This window comes from Podarcis cretensis (assembly GCF_951804945.1).
Source record: "Podarcis cretensis genome assembly, chromosome: 8".
NCBI lineage: Eukaryota > Metazoa > Chordata > Lepidosauria > Squamata > Lacertidae > Podarcis > Podarcis cretensis.
The window spans coordinates 91,084,098-91,102,795 of NC_137177.1; the positions used below are offsets into that span (position 1 = coordinate 91,084,098).

Here is an 18,698-nt window from a genome sequence, read left to right on the forward strand (position 1 = left end):
GCATGAGCAGTCTGAAGGGGTTCATCCCCCTGATGACAATGGACAGGGGAGGGGCTGGAAAGGCTTGGGCAAAAGTAGCCTGGGAAGGTTTATGCTGAATGGGTTTTCCATCTCCCATGCAAACTAATATAGTGAGCGCAGGGGGACACTATCAGGAGAGGGCAAAACTGTCAGCTTCAGGTTCCCTTATTTTCTCGTTTTTCCAGTCTTAAATTCACTTCTCCACATTTCCACATCAGTTTGAGATTCTTAAAAAATAAGCCCACATGAAAATTCACCAGCATTTTAGTGCAAATTTATCCTAATATTCACATGCAATTTTATGTTATTATACACTAGTTTGAAAAGTAATATCCCCTAACATAATGCTTTTTGTGTTATTTTCACCAATGCACACATTTTTCTGCATGTGTGTTTTTTCTATGTGCGTTTTTGTATTTGGCTGAAGATCTGCATTGTAAAATCTGGAGAAGCATGAATTTCAAAGGACAACTGTGTTTTGGTTCATATATTTATTAAACAGTGTGAATTAGACAGCTTTGCCTTTAACTTCAAATTGAATCAAATTTCCCCCCTATCCTTACATACCACCTCTAGAAAATTCCCTCAGAGCAATCCTGAGTAGTTCAAGGCAACCAGGCAGTGATTAGCTTATAGGACATACATGAGGGTGGAGATGTTGTGGCTGTTTGGTGGAAGAAAGCTGCAATGGCCTACCCTCCTAGCTTTGAAGAGATGGTTTTCCCCCTTTTGATAATGAAAACAAGAAATGTTAAATTTGGCCAAATCTTCAAAACATGTTGGATATAAATAATCTCAGGGGGGAGAGGTAGCACGGGTTTCAGCAAGTGCTGAGGTCCTGAAGCTGCTGAGGGACCCTCCAAACTGATCAATGGAAGAGGCTGAGTGTGAGGAAAGCATCTCCTTCCCAAAAAAGACCACTGCCACAGAAACACAGCAACCCCAGTGTTACCATATTTTGTGGTCATTTTATTCCTCTATAGTGCCCTGGAACAACTCAACTTCAAGGGCATTGGGAGGAGGTGAACCAAGATTTTTCAGGAAACCAGCCCCCAGTACACATTTCTAATTGTAAAAGGGCCCCCAATGTAGGCATATGTGGTGAAAGGGAGCGCCATCGTTTTGCCCAGAGTCCCCTCAACCTTCGAATCCTAGAAGTGGAAAGGACCGCCAGGGCCACCTAGCCCAACCCCCTGCAACTCGGGAATCTTTCACCCATCCTTGGCCTTGAACCCACAACCCAGAGATCAAATGTTTCCTGCTCCAATGACTGAGAGGCAGTCCAGTTTGGGAATGACTATCTGAGGCTTCAATGAGTTAATGGATTGGGTGAATTTGACCTGGCTGGATCAGACCAGGAAACCAACACAACCCCAAGTATCCTACTGGCTTTCTCAGAATTGCTTTTCCTCTGCTCCCTCATCACTCCTCATTTGGGGTTCTACTTTTGGTCATAACAGATGAGCTCCCCCCTTTAACAGTACTATATGCCTGAGCAAAGTCCTGCCATTCACCTTCTCTGGCCTCCTACTAAAGAAATAAAAACACATTGGGCATCTGACACAACTTGGTTCAGATGTAGCTTTCAGGATCTGGAGTTTCAGAGAAGGCACTGTCTCCATGAAAGGTGACTGTGTGAAAAGTCTTATGAAAGAAGGTTATTTGGCAATATCCAGATTGAAAGAGGCTAGACGTGCTCATCTTTCCAGGGCTGGTGAATCCTGTTCACCCCTTGCAGATAAATTATGGAGGCAAACCCTTCCCGGAAACCACTGCCAGTAAGAGCTCTAAGGAAACACGTCTGGCTATCCTTCTTTTGGGCCCCAACATCACACTGGCCTGTCCAAATTGTAGTGGCTGGAGCTGGGCCCCAAGGCTGGATTTTGAGAACCATAGTTGAGGGGGGCCTGTGGTGGCTTTGCTCTGAGTCTCAAACCAGCCAGGCTTGAGTTGCAGGGGTCTCTGTACAAGAATTGTGAGGCACTCGGTCCATACGGTGAACTGGGAGGCCCAGGAGGGCTTGCCAGGCTGTTGAAGGTTTCCAGAGATGGAACGCCAGATGTGGAGGCTGCTGAAGCTGCTGGGAACACACCTTGGGGTGGAAAGGAATTGATGTTCACGGAGTTGAAGAGCTGGAACCCTTTGCTATGGATGGGGTTGGCATGCAGCCCCTTGGGAGCCCAGGTACTGTAGGCGTAGGTCGGGTAAAGGTCCTCATACGGGTTCCTTGTCAAGACGTTGAGCTGGGAGCTGAATGGCCCTTTACAGAGCTCTGTTTGCTGGTGACGCTCCTTTTTCCGCCACTTGGCTCTGCGATTCTTAAACCAAACCTTGAGGGAGAAAAAGAAAGAAAAAAGCAGAAAGGAAAATTCTACTCTCTAATGCAGTGGCTGAGTGAATGGATTAAGAATTTCCTTTTGTCCACATCTTTAATCAAACTGACTTAATTTGTTCCTCACAGACAAATAAACTGGCTGATACAGAATTACTGTTCAGATTTAGTACTTCTCTAGATTTTGTGGCTCAAAAACATACAAAAATGCCTTATGAATGTGCATTTTAGGATAAAATACATTTACAAGTTTACATTGAATGTTACGCTGAGGTCTGTCTGTTTTTGCTATTTATTTTGTGTTTGTGTTTTCGCAGCTTTTTTGTTTTGTGTTTGTAACTCTGTGGAACCCAGTTCGGCTACTGATCGATTGACTGATAGTGTGACTGCAGTACATTGTTTATTGCTTTCATTTTATGGATCAATGGCCTCGTTAGATAGTAAGATTCATGTTAAATTGCTGTTTTAGGGGTTGTTTTTAAAAGTCTGGAACAGATTAATCCATTTTGCATTACTTTCTATGGGAAAAGCAAACCTTGGTTTTAGAACTTTTTGGAACCGACTTCCAGAACGGATCAAGTTTGAGAACCAAGGTACCACTGTACAAGTATTTATATATATTTTTATTTATTCATTTATACCCTACCTTTTTTCCTGATAGGACTCAAGGCTTAGTCATTTAGGGATTTAAACACTAATGTGAACACCATAAACTGGTCCTGAAAATGAACTGGCAACTAATGCAGCTGTTTTTAAACAGGAATCTGTGAGCTCTAAATGGAACCTCAGCATTTTGGACTGATTGAAGTTTGAGTCATCTTCAACAATCCAGTCTGGAAGTTACCAGAGCATGGAATACTGTGGCCGAGACATTTCTATCCAATAGGCATCATAGTCGGTAGATCAGGCAGAGCTGGAATAAGGCACTCCTAGCCACTGAAGCCATCTGAACCTCCAGGGACAGAGTTGAATCCAGGAGCACAGTGCACAGACCTGCTCATTTCAAGAGTGTGCAACTCCCATCTCCCAGGTGTGAGAACTTGGGACACACAACACCTTTCTCTTCAGAATTCAGCTTCAGTTTATGGGCCCACATTCATTCCATCACTGCCTCTCCCAATTCAGATGGGACAGAGAGATAGAGCTGGATATCATCCATTTATCTGACATCTCTCTCCAAATCTCCTGATGATAGTTCCCAGCTGCTTCATATAGATGCTGAATAGCAGGTAAGGAAATATGGAACCCTGCAGGCCAGCTATTTTCTGGAAATGGCCCTGGAGGTAGAAGTGGAACTACTGAAGCAGTGTGCCTCCAATCGCCACCTCCCAGAGGTGCTCCAGGGGGATACCATGGTCAGCAGTATCAAAAGCCGCTGGTGGGCCAAGGAGAATGAGCAGGGTCACACTGCCTTTGTCTCTCTTTCGACAAATGCCATCAACCAGGGAAGCCAAGGCAGTTTCAGTGACCTGGCAAGTGCTGATGCCACTGGAATGGATCCAAGTAATCTGTTTCCTCCAAGCATGCCTGAGGTTGGAGCACCATTTAAATATGATGCCTACAGGATAGCATGAATTATTATTCTCTAATGCTGTAGCTTTTTATGGGAGACAACATTCACACCACACATTCTGAGTGACTAAAGGCTGCCTACACCAGCAGAAGCACCACAGCTGCCAACTTGGTGCTCCCATTAGTGCAACTGCATTGCCCTCACCTCACTCCTGCCCTGCCCCTCCGGTCTGGTGTTTGTTTGTTTTTTGCAGACGTATTCTGCAGCATGTCGCTGATGCAATAATTGTGCATTAGCATTTCACTTATTGTAAGAGGGACAATATTTCATGTCCCCCCCCCCCTCTTCATGTTCCCCCAAATTTTCAGTTTTTCAATTGGGAAAATGAGAGACAAGGCTTGGGGGGGAATGGGGTGTTGCTTTTTTCTGACCCCCCACCCCAGCTTTTGCATCTCTAATTACACTTGCTGCCTGTCTCAACACAGCTCTCCGCTCACCCTGATCCTGGGCTCCGTCAGATTGGTCCAGCCTGCAATCTCCTCCCTGGTGGTCATGTCTGGGTAGCGATTCCGTTGAAACGTGGCCTCCAGCTCCTGGAGTTGCTGGCTGGTGAAATGAGTCCTCTGCCTACGTGGCTTCTTCTTCCCCACGTTGGCCTCCTCCTCACCGCTGGAATCTGAAGATTTGCACTGAGAAACCTCACCATTCTCTCCTGCAAAGAACCAGGAACATGGGAGATGTCAGCATGTACAGTGGGCATCAAACTCACTACCTGCCTTCTGTATTGATTTTATGGTATTTCATGCTTTTTGCATTCACAGATTTTATTGTACATCACCCTGATTTCATTTATTATATTCCTTTGCCACTTTTCACTCACACAGCTCACATGACAATAACAGAACGACATAATTACAACACAAATCATATTGACAAATCATCAGTAAAACAACCATCTTCTCTAGAACACTCTTAACAAAACAATTACAAAAATAAGCTAAACAGCACAACTTTCTGCATTGAAAAAAGTAAATGAACTGAAGAGCACTGGACAGCTGGGAAAACAATGACCAGTAAAGGGATTTCTAACTGAATAACCTAGATTGAGCATTTGACTATTTTTAAGAAATATTGTATACACAACTGACAGATGGTGTCCTTTTATCTATTTCTTTCTCTTTTTTCTCTCCTTACTTTTCTCTCAGATGAAGGGGAAGGACAGTTTAGACCCTGTGTGAGAGGCAGGTCATGGGAGATCTCCCGGGGTGGGAGGCTGTGGGAAGAGAAGGATGAGCCCAGGTGAGAGTGGGGAAGGCACACTTTCCTCTGTAGGGGATAAAAGCTAAGTTATAGTGATGAGGGAGGATCTTGTAGTTTTTTCTTCAGTTTCTTCTTTCTTTAGTTTCTTTCTTCTCTTTATTTCCTGTAGATTAATTTGCTTCTTTTCTTGTGAAAACTTCAAAAAACAAAAACAATAAAACCAGAAACTCCCCCCCAACAACCAAAAACAAAGCACTGTTGAATACATCTATTTAGTTTAAGAGGCAGTCTAAAGTATTTTTCTAAATAAATAATTGCTATGTTCTCTAGGGGAAAGATCTGTAGAGGTACCTACAATGAGGCTAATTTTGCTTACTTCAAACATAACAATTTTTTATTGCTCAACTGAATAACTTGGAGTAACTTTCCACCCTGGAACCTTTTAGCACAGCTGTGGCATTTACTTTATGCACTATAAAAATTATAGTTTGACACAATACTTTACAATGCTGCACTGCCCCCCCCCCCCCCGAATTGTACGCTGAACACACCCACAGGCAAAACCAGTGTTTTTTTTAAAAAAGGAAAAAAAAGTTGCTGGTACTCACCATAAAGTTGCTACAATGCCACACTTTTAACATTTGGGGGAAAAGAGGTGACAGTACATATTGTGCATCCTTGAGTACCCCCAGAAAAATAGCACTAAACAAAACCCTCCTATAAAGCTTATTGAGAAGGAAATCCCTTTTATTTATTTTTTTATTTTTATGCTATATGCTTACGTTTTATCAAAAAGGTTCACAATACATCAATTCCATAGATAAGGGAAGGAAAGAGAAATTTCAACACAATACAGTACAAAATAAATTTGCAATTCATATAAAGCAGCAGCAAGTTGCCCAACATTAGATTCCTCCTCCTTTAAAAAGCGTAAAACTTATTTACAGATCCCCTTAAGTCACTGTCACTATTCTACATCCTTACATTTTAAAATATTCCTTTATTCCTAGTGCTTTATAGTAACATAAGTAGGAGGTTCTCATTTGTAAACATTTTCAATCCCAGGATTTATGCCTTATGTTAGGATTTAAAAACAGAGTATATAAAACCTTAGAAGGGTAATGATAAAATATTCAAGATTCAGGAAAGTTGTGAAAGTTAATTGCACCTTAAGGAAAAATTTGTCCTTACGCAGGACTTCACATTAGCTACCGAAACAGGTACAATTCCCAAGTTAGCTGCACACTGGTGCATTTCAGCTGGGCTTGTGTGCTGAATCCTGTATAGCAGGTTCCGGTGAAATAAAGAAGTTTTTTTGGTGTACTGTAGTGGTGCCACCATAAAAGTGGCGATTTCCCCCATAATTCCACAACAAATAATATTAAACAGACATTAGTGGCAAGGCAGAAAACTTGTAATTATCAGTGTAATTATCATGTGACTGTTTAACCATGAATTGTAGGCAGAATACTGTCAGTCAAGGCTCCTGAAGTTGGACCCCCCCCCCCCATCTAAAAGACACAGGAATAAAGTCTCTTTCACACGAACTTCAACCATTTTTGGTCCAGACTCTGCTGGCGAAGCTCTCAAATCCTTCATGTTCAACTTGACGAATTCTCTTGTTCATTTCAAAACAGTTCCAGGCAGGTTACTCAGCAAGCCAACGTTTCCGAGCAGCATCCCGCAGATAGATTGCGGAAACTGATTCCGGGATCCGTCCTGCTGTCGAGGCTCCTCCTAAGTCTTCCCACCTCCGCCAGGTCTTGAGGCTCACGAAGCTCCCTGGTATCCGAAGAAGTCTGCAAGCGCACGAAAGCTCATCCCAACAACGAACTGAGCCGATCTCGAAGGTGCTACTCGAAGGAATTTCTCCGTTTTGTTTCGACTACGGCCGACCAAGGCGGCTACATACCTGGGACTAGAAGGCAGAGCGGCAATTTAAAGACGACAAAGGCTGCTGGCATGGGGGGAGGGAGGCGAAGCGCGGGCGAGGGCGAGCCGTGGCCCTGGGGGCTTGGCGGGCCGCCGCTCAGTCCCGCTTGGCCGCGCGCCCCTGCCGCGCGCCCTCGTTCCAGGCCGCGTAGACGAAGAGCGCCAGCACGGTGTGCACGGCCAGCACGGCCAGCACGGCGCTGTAGAAGTAGCCGTCCCGGGTGGACATGCCCAGGAGCCCCTCGAAGAGGTAGGCCTTGGAGAAGAAGTAGAGCCCCAGGGGCAGCAGGATCATCAGCGCCGTGAAGAAGAGCAGCGTCTTGAGGGTCGAGGCCACGTTGGCCTCGAAGCGGGGCTCCGGCCGGGCGGCCTTGGCGTCCATGACGGAGAAGGGGAGCGGAGGAGCTGCGCGCGCCCAGAGCGGCCACGTCAGCTGACGCCTGCCCGCCGGCCACGTGACCAGGGAATGGCCCTTCTAGCAATCGCGCCCTCGCTCTTTCGTTGCTTCCAGTTCCCGCCTTGCTGAGGGCGGGGGAAATCAGTCATGGATTCCCCTTTGGTTCTCATTACTGGTTACCTTGATGGATTTCCCCCTTTATTTATTTTGTAGGAAAATAAGCTATTTCACATACAAAGGAGAAAGAGAGAGTGTTCACTTTCCCCTGAGTGATTAAGGACAATTAACCATATTTACTTGAATCTAATGCCCATCTTTTTTGGCCAAATTACATGGTGAAAATTCAGGTGTGCAATTGATTCAATGGCACATTTACATTCGCCAGCAAATGCTTTTTTTGGTTTCAAGTTTCTGAAAACAGGTGCGCGTTAGATTCAATACAAAATAAAAAAAAATCCTTCCAGTAGCTCCTTAGAGACCAACTAAGTTTGTTATGGGTATGAGCTTTCATGTGCATGCACACTTCTTCAGATACCTGTTAGATTCAGATATCAGTTAGATTCGATGGCGCATTAGACTCGAGTAAATACGGTTTTCACTAATCCACCAGCCACACTGAAAGGGAAGTTATGCAGTGGGCTGAACCTGCAAACAGACCCTTAAAACTGTAGCAACAGCATGCCTGGTGTAGCCATAACATACTTATCATTCCAGAGAAAGGGCCAGAGCAGAAGCAACCTTAATAATCTCATTCACACTCTTTGGGCCAATTAACACATTTCTTCTTATAACCAGCTTCAAGAATGTGTCACTGATCTGAATAACCAGTAACACATGGGCTATAGGTGACCACAGACTGCAGTTTTGTCCAAAACTGTCTGAAAGTGCAGGTTTTTACAAGGGGATACAAACACAGTGCTTACAACAATCCGAAATCCATAACTATGTCTGATTTATTTTTGGATTACTAATTAAAATGCCTCATTGTTCAAATCTTCTATTGATGTTTGTGGAAAATACATGAAATGAACTTTTCCCACGACTTTAAAGTTGATTAAAGTATTTGATCAATGTGCATTTGTGTAACAGTGTAAGTAGGTTGTCCTTCCCTTATACCTCTTCCATGAAACACATGTTTTAAAATGTCAAGGCTTGCAAAAAAAAAAAAAGAAAAAGAAAATACAAATTTTGAATCAAGTATCCATTTGGTAAGTAGGCATATATTTGGGGGAGGGGGGGAGATGTTCCTTTCATTAAAGAATTTCTGGGGCCTATTGAGCCATTCTAAAAAAAAAATCCCTTAAATAAAATAAAACATTATTTCAGGAGGGTTTCGCATTTCATGCAGCACAGGAGGCAGTGATGACCACCAAGCATGGATGGCTTTAAAAGAGGCATAGACAAGTCAGTGGAGGAGGAGAAGGCTATCAATGGCCACCAGCCATTGTTCTCTGAATGTCACTTGCTGGGAGGGGCAGGTACGCCAAGAGCGCACAGGATGCTGTACTAGGTGAGCCATTGGCCTGATCCAGCAGACGCTCTTTTCAAGTTCTTATTTACCTGCCTGCTGTTAGGAATATGGGAAGCTATCTTTTACCTTTTGGCCTGCTCATACAGCTCCTATAACTGAAGTGAGCAGAAGGTAGATCTGGGTAATTTGATACCCCAAATTTAACAATGACAAGTAAAATAGCAAGTTTTTTAAAAAAAGTTTCTCTGTCATTTTGTTTCCTGTAAAAGAAGAATATTAATGGGTTGCCTTAGCTTAGACCAAATCTTTGTGCAGCTGTGCTGGACAGTTTTGTGTTCAAATCTGTAGAAACTCAGATCGCCCCATTTTATTTTTATTTGTTTATTAAATTTGTATACTGCTCTTCACCCATAGACCTCAGAGCAGTTCATAACATAAAAATACAAGATAAGAAACACAAAATACCTAATAAAAGCAAGAACAGAACAGAACCAACAGAACCCTTGCACAAACCATAACCCCCAGCCCAAGGCCAGGTTGAAGAGGGACGTTATCACCTGGCGCCTAAAGGTGTACAATGGAGATGTCAGCCTGAACCTCCCAGTCCAAGTATCAAAGTCAAGTGGACTAGCAGCTGAATCTTGCTTCAACCCTGGTGACAGGACAGCATTTCCCACCACAGCAGACCAGTCCGCCTGGCACATGCCGCTCTGTCTGCCAACGCCTCCGCTCCACGCCCTGCTCCACATCCTAACAGGGACCTAACAGAAGAGCTGGCCCTCTTGGTGGACACAAGGGAGATCCTATAGGCCTGAAGTCTGTCTGCACCTGGCCTGTGGAGTGACTCTCCGGGGTTCTCTTTCACCTCCTTGGTGGTCCTGGTGTTCTGTTCCTATGAGCTTCAGCCCTTCCCAGAGATCGCAGAGGCAGCTGCCTTACCCAAAGGCAAACCACTGAGTCCATCTAGCAGTGCGTCGTCTATAATGGCTGATAGAAGGTCCACTGGATTTTGAGGAGACCCTGCCTGGAGAAAATGGTGCAGACTGAAATGGAGGTGTTTTCTGTACAAGGCATGGGTCTTATCCAGGGGTCAGCAACCCTTTTCAGCCATGGGCCGGTCCACTGTCCCTCAGACCATGTTGTGGGCCAGACTATATATTTTTTTTTTGGGGGGGGGAATGAACGAATTCCTATGCCCCACAAATAACCCAGAGATGCCTTTTAAATAAAAGCACACATTCTACTTATGTAAAAACATGCTGATTCCCAGACAGTCTGTGGGCTAGATTGAGAAGGCGATTGGGGCCCACGGGCCTTGGGTTGCCTACCCCTGGTCTTGTCCCTGGGCCTCTGCTAGGTGTGCCCTCTTACACAGGCTCTTACACATTTGTGTGGGGCTGGCTGTGATGGGGAGCAGCAGCCACCAGTTCCTCCTCAAACAATATTTAAAAGGTAAAGATACCCTGACCGTTAGGTCGAGTCTGGGGTTGTGCGCTCATCTTGCTCTATAGACCGAGGGAGCTGACGTTTGTCCACAGACAGTTTTTCCAGGTCATGTGGCCAGCATGATAAGCCGCTTCTGGCGAACCAGAGCAGCACATGGAAACACTGTTTACCTTCCTGGCAGAGCGGTACCTATTTATCTACTTGCACTTGACGTGCTTTCCAACTGCTAGGTGAGCAACGGGAGCTCACCCCGTCGCGGGGATTTGAACTGCCGACCTTCCAATCAGCAAGCCCAAGTGGCACAGTGGTTTAACCCACAGCACCACCTGCATCCAATATTTACCTCTCTCTAAATTACATTGTCAGGAACAGCCCAAAGATGTAGCAAAGATTCTTTCTTTTTACATTAAAGCACTGTATACAGCTGCTTGGTTTTTTATAACTGTAAGCTCTACGCGGGGCTGCCCTTGAAGCTGTCCCAGAAACTCCAGCGGGTGCAGAATGCTGCAGCGAGGCTCCTCACGGGGTCTCTGCCATGGGAGCATATTCACCTAGTGCTTTTCCAGCTGCACTGGCTCCCGGTGGAGTACAGGGTCAGATTTAAGGTGCTGCTTTTGACCTTTAAAGCCCTTCACGGCCTAGGACCCTCGTACCTACGGGACCGCCTCTCCTGGTATGCCCCACGGAGAGCCTCAAGGTCCATAAATAACAACACCCTAGTGGTCCTGGGCCCTAAGGAAGTTAGATTGGCTTCACCCAGAGCCAGGGCCTTTTCAACTCTGGCTCCGGTCTGGTGGAACGCTCTGCCTCATGAGACCAGGGCCCTGCAGGATCTGATTTCTTTCCGCAGGGCCTGTAAGACAGAGTTGTTCCACCTGGCCTTTGGCTTGGAGCCAATTTGATTCCCTCCCTCTCTTTCTTTTTTCCTTTCCTTCTCCTCCTGCAAGGAGGCTACATTTTAATATTTTAATGTTCCATTATTTTAATGTTGTATTTTATTTTTGTTTTTAAGTTGTAATCATTCATCTTGTTTTTATTATTGCTTGTAAGCCGCTCTGAGCCCGGCCTTGGCTGGGGAGGGCGGGGTATAAATAAAAAATTATTATTATTATTATAAGTGAAGCAGCAGCAGCACAGGGGAGAGAGGGTGTCCTGCTTCCACATCTAAAATAATCATTCTCAATAGCTTTCAGCCTTGTAAAGTGGAGTGGATGGGGGGAGGATACAGATATGCAGGTATCTGACCATTTGGACATATGCTGCAGGCTACCAAGAGCTTTAGGAAGGGATTATTTGGGGAAATGATGTGGTTAAAACTCTGGGCTGGCCCTCACATTAGGCAGAGTGAGGCAGCCGCTTCATGTGGTGGATGTGAGGGGTGGGAAGAGTGGCAACAAAGTGCTTGATGGCAGAATTTTTGTGTGCCACACAGGCTCCCCTGTGCCCCCTAAGCTCGCCAAATGTCCTCAGGTTTTGTGAAGGAAACGATCCTAAAACAAGGTTCAGCTGTTGCTAGTCTGATCAGCTTCACTATATGGAAGCAGGAGAGGCCTGTGCTGCTCCAGTCCGAATTTGATCCCTCTCTTCGGTGAGGCTGGGGAGGTTGGTCCTGAGGCAGAAAAGCCAAGTGTCTCCCTTCCCATCACCTCCACCACCTTGCCCATTGGTAGAAATATTATTGCACTTCAAGAAAAAAAGCTTGACACCATTTCCGACCCTTTCATGGCATTTCAAATCTGCCCCTGTGTGCCAGCTGCCCTGGCAGTGTCAAGCTTGGCTGACAAGCACCTACAATTGCTTATTCTTTCCAAGACGCTGGAAGTGTTTATGAGCATAACAGGAAATAATGATAAACAGGAGTTTAATAACTTTCTCCTTTAACCTAAGCTAATCCTGGGTACTTGCATAGACTGAATTGCAGGCTCAGGTGTTACACTGCAAAGCAGGCGCGATTAACCCAGGACAGGCTGTCCTGAGACAATTTGTTTGTCAGTCACCTCTGGGACGTTGATGTTCTCAAGCTAGAGTTAACTGGCCAGTTTCAGTCTAAAGGACAGGCTAATATACTAAGATTTTCACTGGCTCCTGTCCACTTCCTGCCTCTGTGAGGTGAGTGGCTACTCAGCAGAAGAGATCGGCAAATCTGACAGTTTCAGTTTCTCTCAAATTGAGTTCTTCACATTACCATATTGGTTTGCAGGGTTGTCTTTAAAAAAACAAAACACTCATGAAAATTAATCAGCATTTTTGAATTTCTACTGCACAGATTTTTGCACACAATCTTGCCTAGTAGACACATTTTTGCAAATTAATTTTCCCAGTTATACTGCACTTTTCAGTAATTTTCACTAATGTATGCATTTTTATGCACAGTTCACCTGAGTATATACATTTTTGCACATATTACTTGGCTGGAGAATTGCATTTCAAAATTAAGAGAAGTGTGAATTTTTAAAGGAATGGTTGTGTTTCAGGGATTGTTTCAGAAAGTGAGAATTAGGCGCTGAATCGAATTGCTCCCAATCCTTATTAGGGAGAGGGCCTTTCTCATCATTGACACTCCAGGTACACTGGAGAGGCTCACCTGGCACCTTCAGTGCCAGCTGAAGGCCTCTTTGTTCTCCCAAGATTTTAAAATCTGAATTTCTATCACACTGATTGTATATTTTAAAAGTGCTGCAATTGTTCTTATAATTCCTTTCATATTGAAATTTATAGTTTTATCTTTGTGAGCCACTCAAATAATTGTTATTGGTCAGCCTCTATAAATTCCTTAATAATTATTGTAATTGAAAGTATACTATATATTTTTCTATATCCCTGACTAACACAGCTCTCTAAAACACCTGCTCTGACTGAGTAGAACAAAGCCCTATCTTATATGTCAATCTGGGTAATTTCTGAGAAGCTTGCAAGGATATCTCAACACTTGGGACCCAGAGATACAGTCCTTCTGAACAGGGAAGTTCCACTTAGCTATCATGTTTAATAGCTTTCTTGTGAAAAAGTATATCCTGAATCTGTTGCCTGCCTGTCAACTTCAGTGGGTGACCCCATGCTCTGGAAGGAGAAAGGGACAGACCTTTAATTCCAGTCTGCCTTTTCACAGGAGGCATCATTTTTAAAAGCCTCTTCCACTGGCACAAACGGGGGGACATGTGCCATGTTGTGACATGTGCAAGGCCTCTGTGAGCCAAGAACACCTGTGTTTGGGATGCTGTCAACATTTAAACTGTAAGCTGTTTGGGGCAAGGGCTTGACATTCTTGCTATTTACTTTGCCTCCCACCACATGCAGTACTGGAGTACAGAAGAGTATAAACTGTCTGAATTAGGTCAAATCTCTGCAGGGCGTACTTGCCCTTTCTGCTTCCAATTACTCTTGCATGGCTTGAAGTTGAAGCAAATGAAGGATTAGAAAATATCTCAGATCAAGAGAGTATAAACAGAAAAACAGTTATCTATTAATACTACTCCAGAAAGCATGCAGATCTGAAGGAAGATGGTCACACCAGCAACTGGGCCCAAATATAGATCAGATTTTAAGGATCTGTGGTGTTCCCGCTGCCCATTTCAAAATATTGTCCTGATTTGCTGTTCTTCCCTCACTTAACTCTGTTTCTTTGCCACAATCCCATATATTTTCAGGATTTATTCTTGGCCTCCCATTCTTGAATCCTAGATTACTTAATCCATAAAAGTTCTGGCTCCCTGGTTCTTTAATTGCAGTTGCTAACACCGTCTGGAATCTCTGTTCTAGACTCCAACCATGCATTGAGAAAGTGGAAACTAATTCCTCCCTTTGCTGCTCTGATTATGTGGGCAGGAGTTTGGATGAGGTTGGAAAGAAATGCTACTTTTCTCAAGAGAACTGAAAGAGGGATCACCATTGCTATGTGCATGTACACACTCACCCAGGTTTCACCACCGGCACCCAGGCTTTGCAGGGTTCCAGGTGGTATAAGAAGCCTGCTGGATAGGTTGTGCAACCAGAAGTGACAGTGGAACGAAATAAGTAGGTGTGCACAGTATGGATACCTCTTTCTCATTCTTTTTTCAGTTCCCTCCAGCCTGCTGCAAATTTATGATGTTGCTCATCTGTGCTAACTAAAGGATTACTTTCAGAGGCACCACCACTCCCCGAACCAATGGCTTGGGAGCCCCCAAGAATGCAGGTCTCTTTGATTCCATGCCTTACCTCCACTCTCTGTGCTGGGTGTCCCAGCCAGAGCTCTCGGTGGTATCCCATCGGTGGTCCCATCTGCAGCTTGCAGCAATGTTGACATACTCCCAAAGGTGCAAAGACAGGTCCCTGTGTTCAAGCCCCACCGCTTGGAAGCAGAACCACAATGCCTCCTACTCCACAAAATCTCTCTGGCCGGCAGAGCCTGATGCGTCTGTTTTGCTGTGCTGATGGGAGATGAGCATGGAAGAGGCCGTCCAGGCTAAGGAATCCCTTCCCACTGGCTCTTTGAAATCAAAATCCTTACTGGTTGTGAACCTCTGTCCAGGGATCTCCTTCATGGAGCCCCGTTAGCCATATTCTAAAGGCTTAGCCTTCCTCCACCAGGACCACCTTAAGGTCTGGCTCTTCCCTCCACCAAAGAGGTTTGCAACTTCTTAGGGGCTATTTTGCTCCCCGGGCGCTGCTGTTTTTCAAACCACCTCCCCTCTTCTCACATGTTTATTTCTCTTTCCCAGGGCTGGCGTGTTCTTTAGCGCGGCAGGAAGGGTGTGTGTGTGTGTGTGTGTGTGTGTGTGTGTGTGTGTCAAATATCAGGGACAGCTGAATGCAATCTAACCAGGTGCCAATCAGGCATGGTCTCCACAGCGGGCTGGGGAAGCTGGATGTGGAGATGGATGAGAAGATGGCAGCTGGGGAGGCCAGTGTTTTGTTCAGCTTGTGCTCATTGGAGGAGGAGACGCTGAATGTGCACCATTTCGGCACCAGTTGTCTCTCTGTTTACATTTCCCATTTGGAGTTTCATTCATCCTTGTGGCTTGCCTCTGACACCACTTAATGGGAGAACAGAAGAACTGTCCTGTGAGAGGAGATCAAAGGTCCATCGAGCCCAGGATTGTGTTTCCAACAGTGAGCAGTCAGCTGGCTCAGAATATAGGGATGGGGGACAGACATTCAGTTTGGTTCACATTTTTAATGCAAACTGACCTAGTTTAAGGATGGGAGAGAAATTCCGCTCAGTTCGTGTTGAAAGGCACTTTTTCAAAATGCTATGCAAACTGAAATGCAGCTATCCTTCAAAATTCTCACTTGTCTAATTTCTCCAATGAAGAAATTCTCCAAGGGAAAAAATGTGTACAAAAATTAGGGGAAAGTGTGCATAAGAATGCATGTATCAGTGAAAACATAAAACTGCATTATATTATGAGATGCGGGTGGCGCTGTGATCTAAGACACTGAGCCACTTGGGCTTGCCGACCAGAAGGTTGGTGGTTCAAATCCACGCAACAGGGTGAGCTCATGTTGCTCTGTCCCAGCTTCTGCCAACCTACCAGTTTGAAAGCAGACCAGTACAAGTAGATAAATAGGTAAACAGTGTTTCCGGGCACTCTGGCTTCCATCACGGCTTCCCCCAGAAGTGGTTTAGTCATGCTGGCCACATGACCCAGAAAGCTGTCTGTGGACAAATGCTGGCTCCCTTGGCCTGAAAAGCAAGGTGAGCACTGCACCCCATAGTCACCTTTGATTGGACTTAACCATCCAGGGGTCCTTTACGTTTTTTACCTTTATATTACAAGAAATATATTGCAAAAATGTGTATAATAAGCAACATTGCAAGAAAGGTATGAATTTGGATAAATGTGCAGTAACATGCTATCAAATTTTCAAGAGGACCTAAAAATAATATTTTGAAATGAAGTTCCATGGTTTCCCTCTCATTTGTCCTCAGACTTTGACACACAGAGATATAGTATAGACACAGGAATTCCATTCAACTATTGTCACACAAAAATGGTGCAACATGGACAGTTTCTGTTCACTACATTCCATTCCCCATCCCCATCCCTATTTCCCTCCTTCCCACCTCCTGAATAGTTAGTTAGCATTCGGTGCTCACTGAGTGTGCTCAGTCTTCATTGGCCTATTTTGGAATCGCCCCTCCTGCATTTCTTTTTATTCTTTTTTTGGGGGGGCATTTGGAGGGTGAGTGGGCCCACTTGTGCCCAACTGAAGCTACATAAAATCTTTGATTTCGTCATTGATGCTTATAGGCAGCTCCCACTTCTGTTGCAGAAGGCCCTTTAAAATAGCTTCTGTGAACTGGGAAGTTACCTAGCCAGACAATGATACTGTTTTTTCTACTTTTAAATATAGCTATGTGTCTCCTACCCCAATCCCCCAGCTCTTCCCATTGATTCCATTCAATTGCTGGACTTCAACACTCAGCATCCCAAACCACTGGCTATGTTGACTGAGGCTGATGGGAGCTGTAATCCAACAACATTGGGAGGGCTTCAGGTTCTCTGTCCCTGGCCTAAAGCCTGGGTTCTGTGATACAACAACACCTTACGTTGCATTGTGCACTGCAGTGGAGTCAAGAATGGGAACCGTGTAGGCCAAAGATGCTGGTGAGAGTAGAAGCTAAGTGGTTATTGGATGCAGATCCAGTTCTCTTCCAAACCATCAGGCAGATCTCCCCGTGCCACCAGCTAACATGGAGGTGGGCAAGCAGGAAGCCTGGAAAGACTGTCTCTTTTGTCCAGGCTGGGCATCCTCTGCAAGGCTGACACAGGAGACGTATAAGACGCTGCCCCTACAGCAGCGGCTAATTAGGCCTTGAAAGATGGGATAGTTGCTTCTTTGCCATCCTAAGGATAAGGTCAGGTTTCCACATTTCCTTTCAGTTGAAAGATTGAAGGCAATGGCATGCTCTTCACTTCTCCTTCTCCTCCTCCTCCTCCCAAGACAGACTGGCCTCTGCAAGTCACTTGGGAATCTCTTTCCTCTAGGCAGTTCAGGTTTTGTGAAATCCTCTTAATCCATGGCACTGACACCAACTCTTCCATAAAAGAGTTGTGGTGTATCTTCGTCCATTCTAAGCATCTCCTTTCCAGACTTCCTGGGGCTCTAGCAGGGGTCTGTAGGAGATAATTGGCACTATCTTATCGGGAAAGCAGTTTTCGGAGAGTGTTGAAGGTGGCACAGGAGAGGGGTCATATGCTCCTACCACCATTGTCTGTTAACAGCCTTTGTAGGGTTTTGTAGAGCTTTAAAACTCAGCAACAGCTTGTTTGACCAGAGATGATAGGGAGAGAAAGAACAAATGGGTACAACAGCATGGGAAAGGATGCTTTAAACATACTACATATGATCCTGCCTTATTCTCATGCAGTAGTAGACTACTGGTCTACAGCTGAGTATTCTTGACTGGCAGTGATCAAAGAGTTCAGGCACAGGCTTTCTCCAGCCATGGATGCCACCTGAGATCCTTTTGGCTGGAGATGCCAGCAATTTAACCTGGTTTCTTTATAAAGACAAAGCTCAGACAGGGAATCTTGGGGTCTCTGTGCAGATGCCCCATGCGGTAAACTGCAGAACTGTACACTGCAGCATCTGTCACCGTGTCCTTCCATTTTCTCCAAATTCCCAGTGCATTAAAAACATGCTGCCCCACTGGCTCTGAACAGACTCAGCAGCTTCTCATCACACATCCTTCCTTCTTTTTCCTCCCGACAGCTGTGCTAAGGCAGAATTTGACAGACTGGAATCCATCGGCAGCTGTGACAGCTGAAAGGCCAGCCTGCTAGGAAATGTTTCACCCCTTGGCAAAAATGGCTCCAGCTCTGAAGTTTAAGGGAGGGGTTCTCTCCACCCATGTTCTGTATGAAGACAAGATGCAAAGGGAATCCTCTGCATGCAAGACTGGTGACCCATCTGTCACTGCCCCCATACTGACTTCAAGAATCTCGGGGTGGTACACATGGTTCTAAGAACACAGGAAGAGCCAACTGGATCAGTCCAATGGCCCATCTAGTCCAGCATCCTTTTCTCTCAGTGGCCATCGAGATGCAATGTTGGAAGCTCAGATATATAACCAAATGGCACCTTAAATCTAGGGGGTTGGACTAGATGACCCTCAGGGTCTCTTCCGTCACTACGATTATACGATTCTGTGACTACATTGACTATAGCCTGTTGTTACAACAATTCACTTGTCCCAGTATGCAAGAAGGAGAAACACACACAGTGGAAATGGAAATGGTATTAACTATGGACTAAGGCAGAGGTTTTTAAACTGTGGTTTATGAGTTCCATTTGGGTGGCCTGTGGAGAGGCTGCAGCACAGTCAAACAGATCTGTATTC

General features: G+C 45.1%; 1 protein-coding gene across 2 annotated transcripts; it reads right to left on the reverse strand.

The window, feature by feature from the left end:
* Positions 1-497: 497 nt before the first annotated feature.
* LOC307222670 (pituitary homeobox 3-like) lies at positions 498-15,031 on the reverse strand. 2 transcript variants are annotated; one of them, XM_079988104.1, is made up of 3 exons: positions 14,570-15,031; positions 4,364-4,578; positions 498-2,351 (listed from the first exon to the last, which is right to left on the reverse strand). In XM_079988104.1, the coding sequence occupies exons 1-3, from the start codon at positions 14,655-14,657 to the stop codon at positions 1,851-1,853; spliced, it is 804 nt and encodes a 267-aa protein (XP_079844230.1). In that variant the 5' UTR covers positions 14,658-15,031; the 3' UTR covers positions 498-1,850. The 2 variants fall into 2 exon arrangements, 1 of the variants encoding a protein (XP_079844230.1); XR_013841833.1 differs by lacking the exons at positions 498-2,351; positions 14,570-15,031 and adding an exon at positions 7,039-7,487 and having other exon boundaries at positions 4,441-4,578.
* Positions 15,032-18,698: the final 3,667 nt, after the last annotated feature.

Coding starts and splice junctions, on each gene's coding strand:
- LOC307222670 (XM_079988104.1), bottom strand. CDS start 14,657: ATGTCAACATTGCTGCAAGCTGCAGATGGGACCACCGATGGGATACCA. Junction 4,579..14,569: donor ACCCAGCACAGAGAGTGGAG/GTAAGGCATGGA, acceptor GGTTCTTTGCAG/GAGAGAATGGTGAGGTTTCT. Junction 2,352..4,363: donor TGACGGAGCCCAGGATCAGG/GTGAGCGGAGAG, acceptor TTCTCCCTCAAG/GTTTGGTTTAAGAATCGCAG.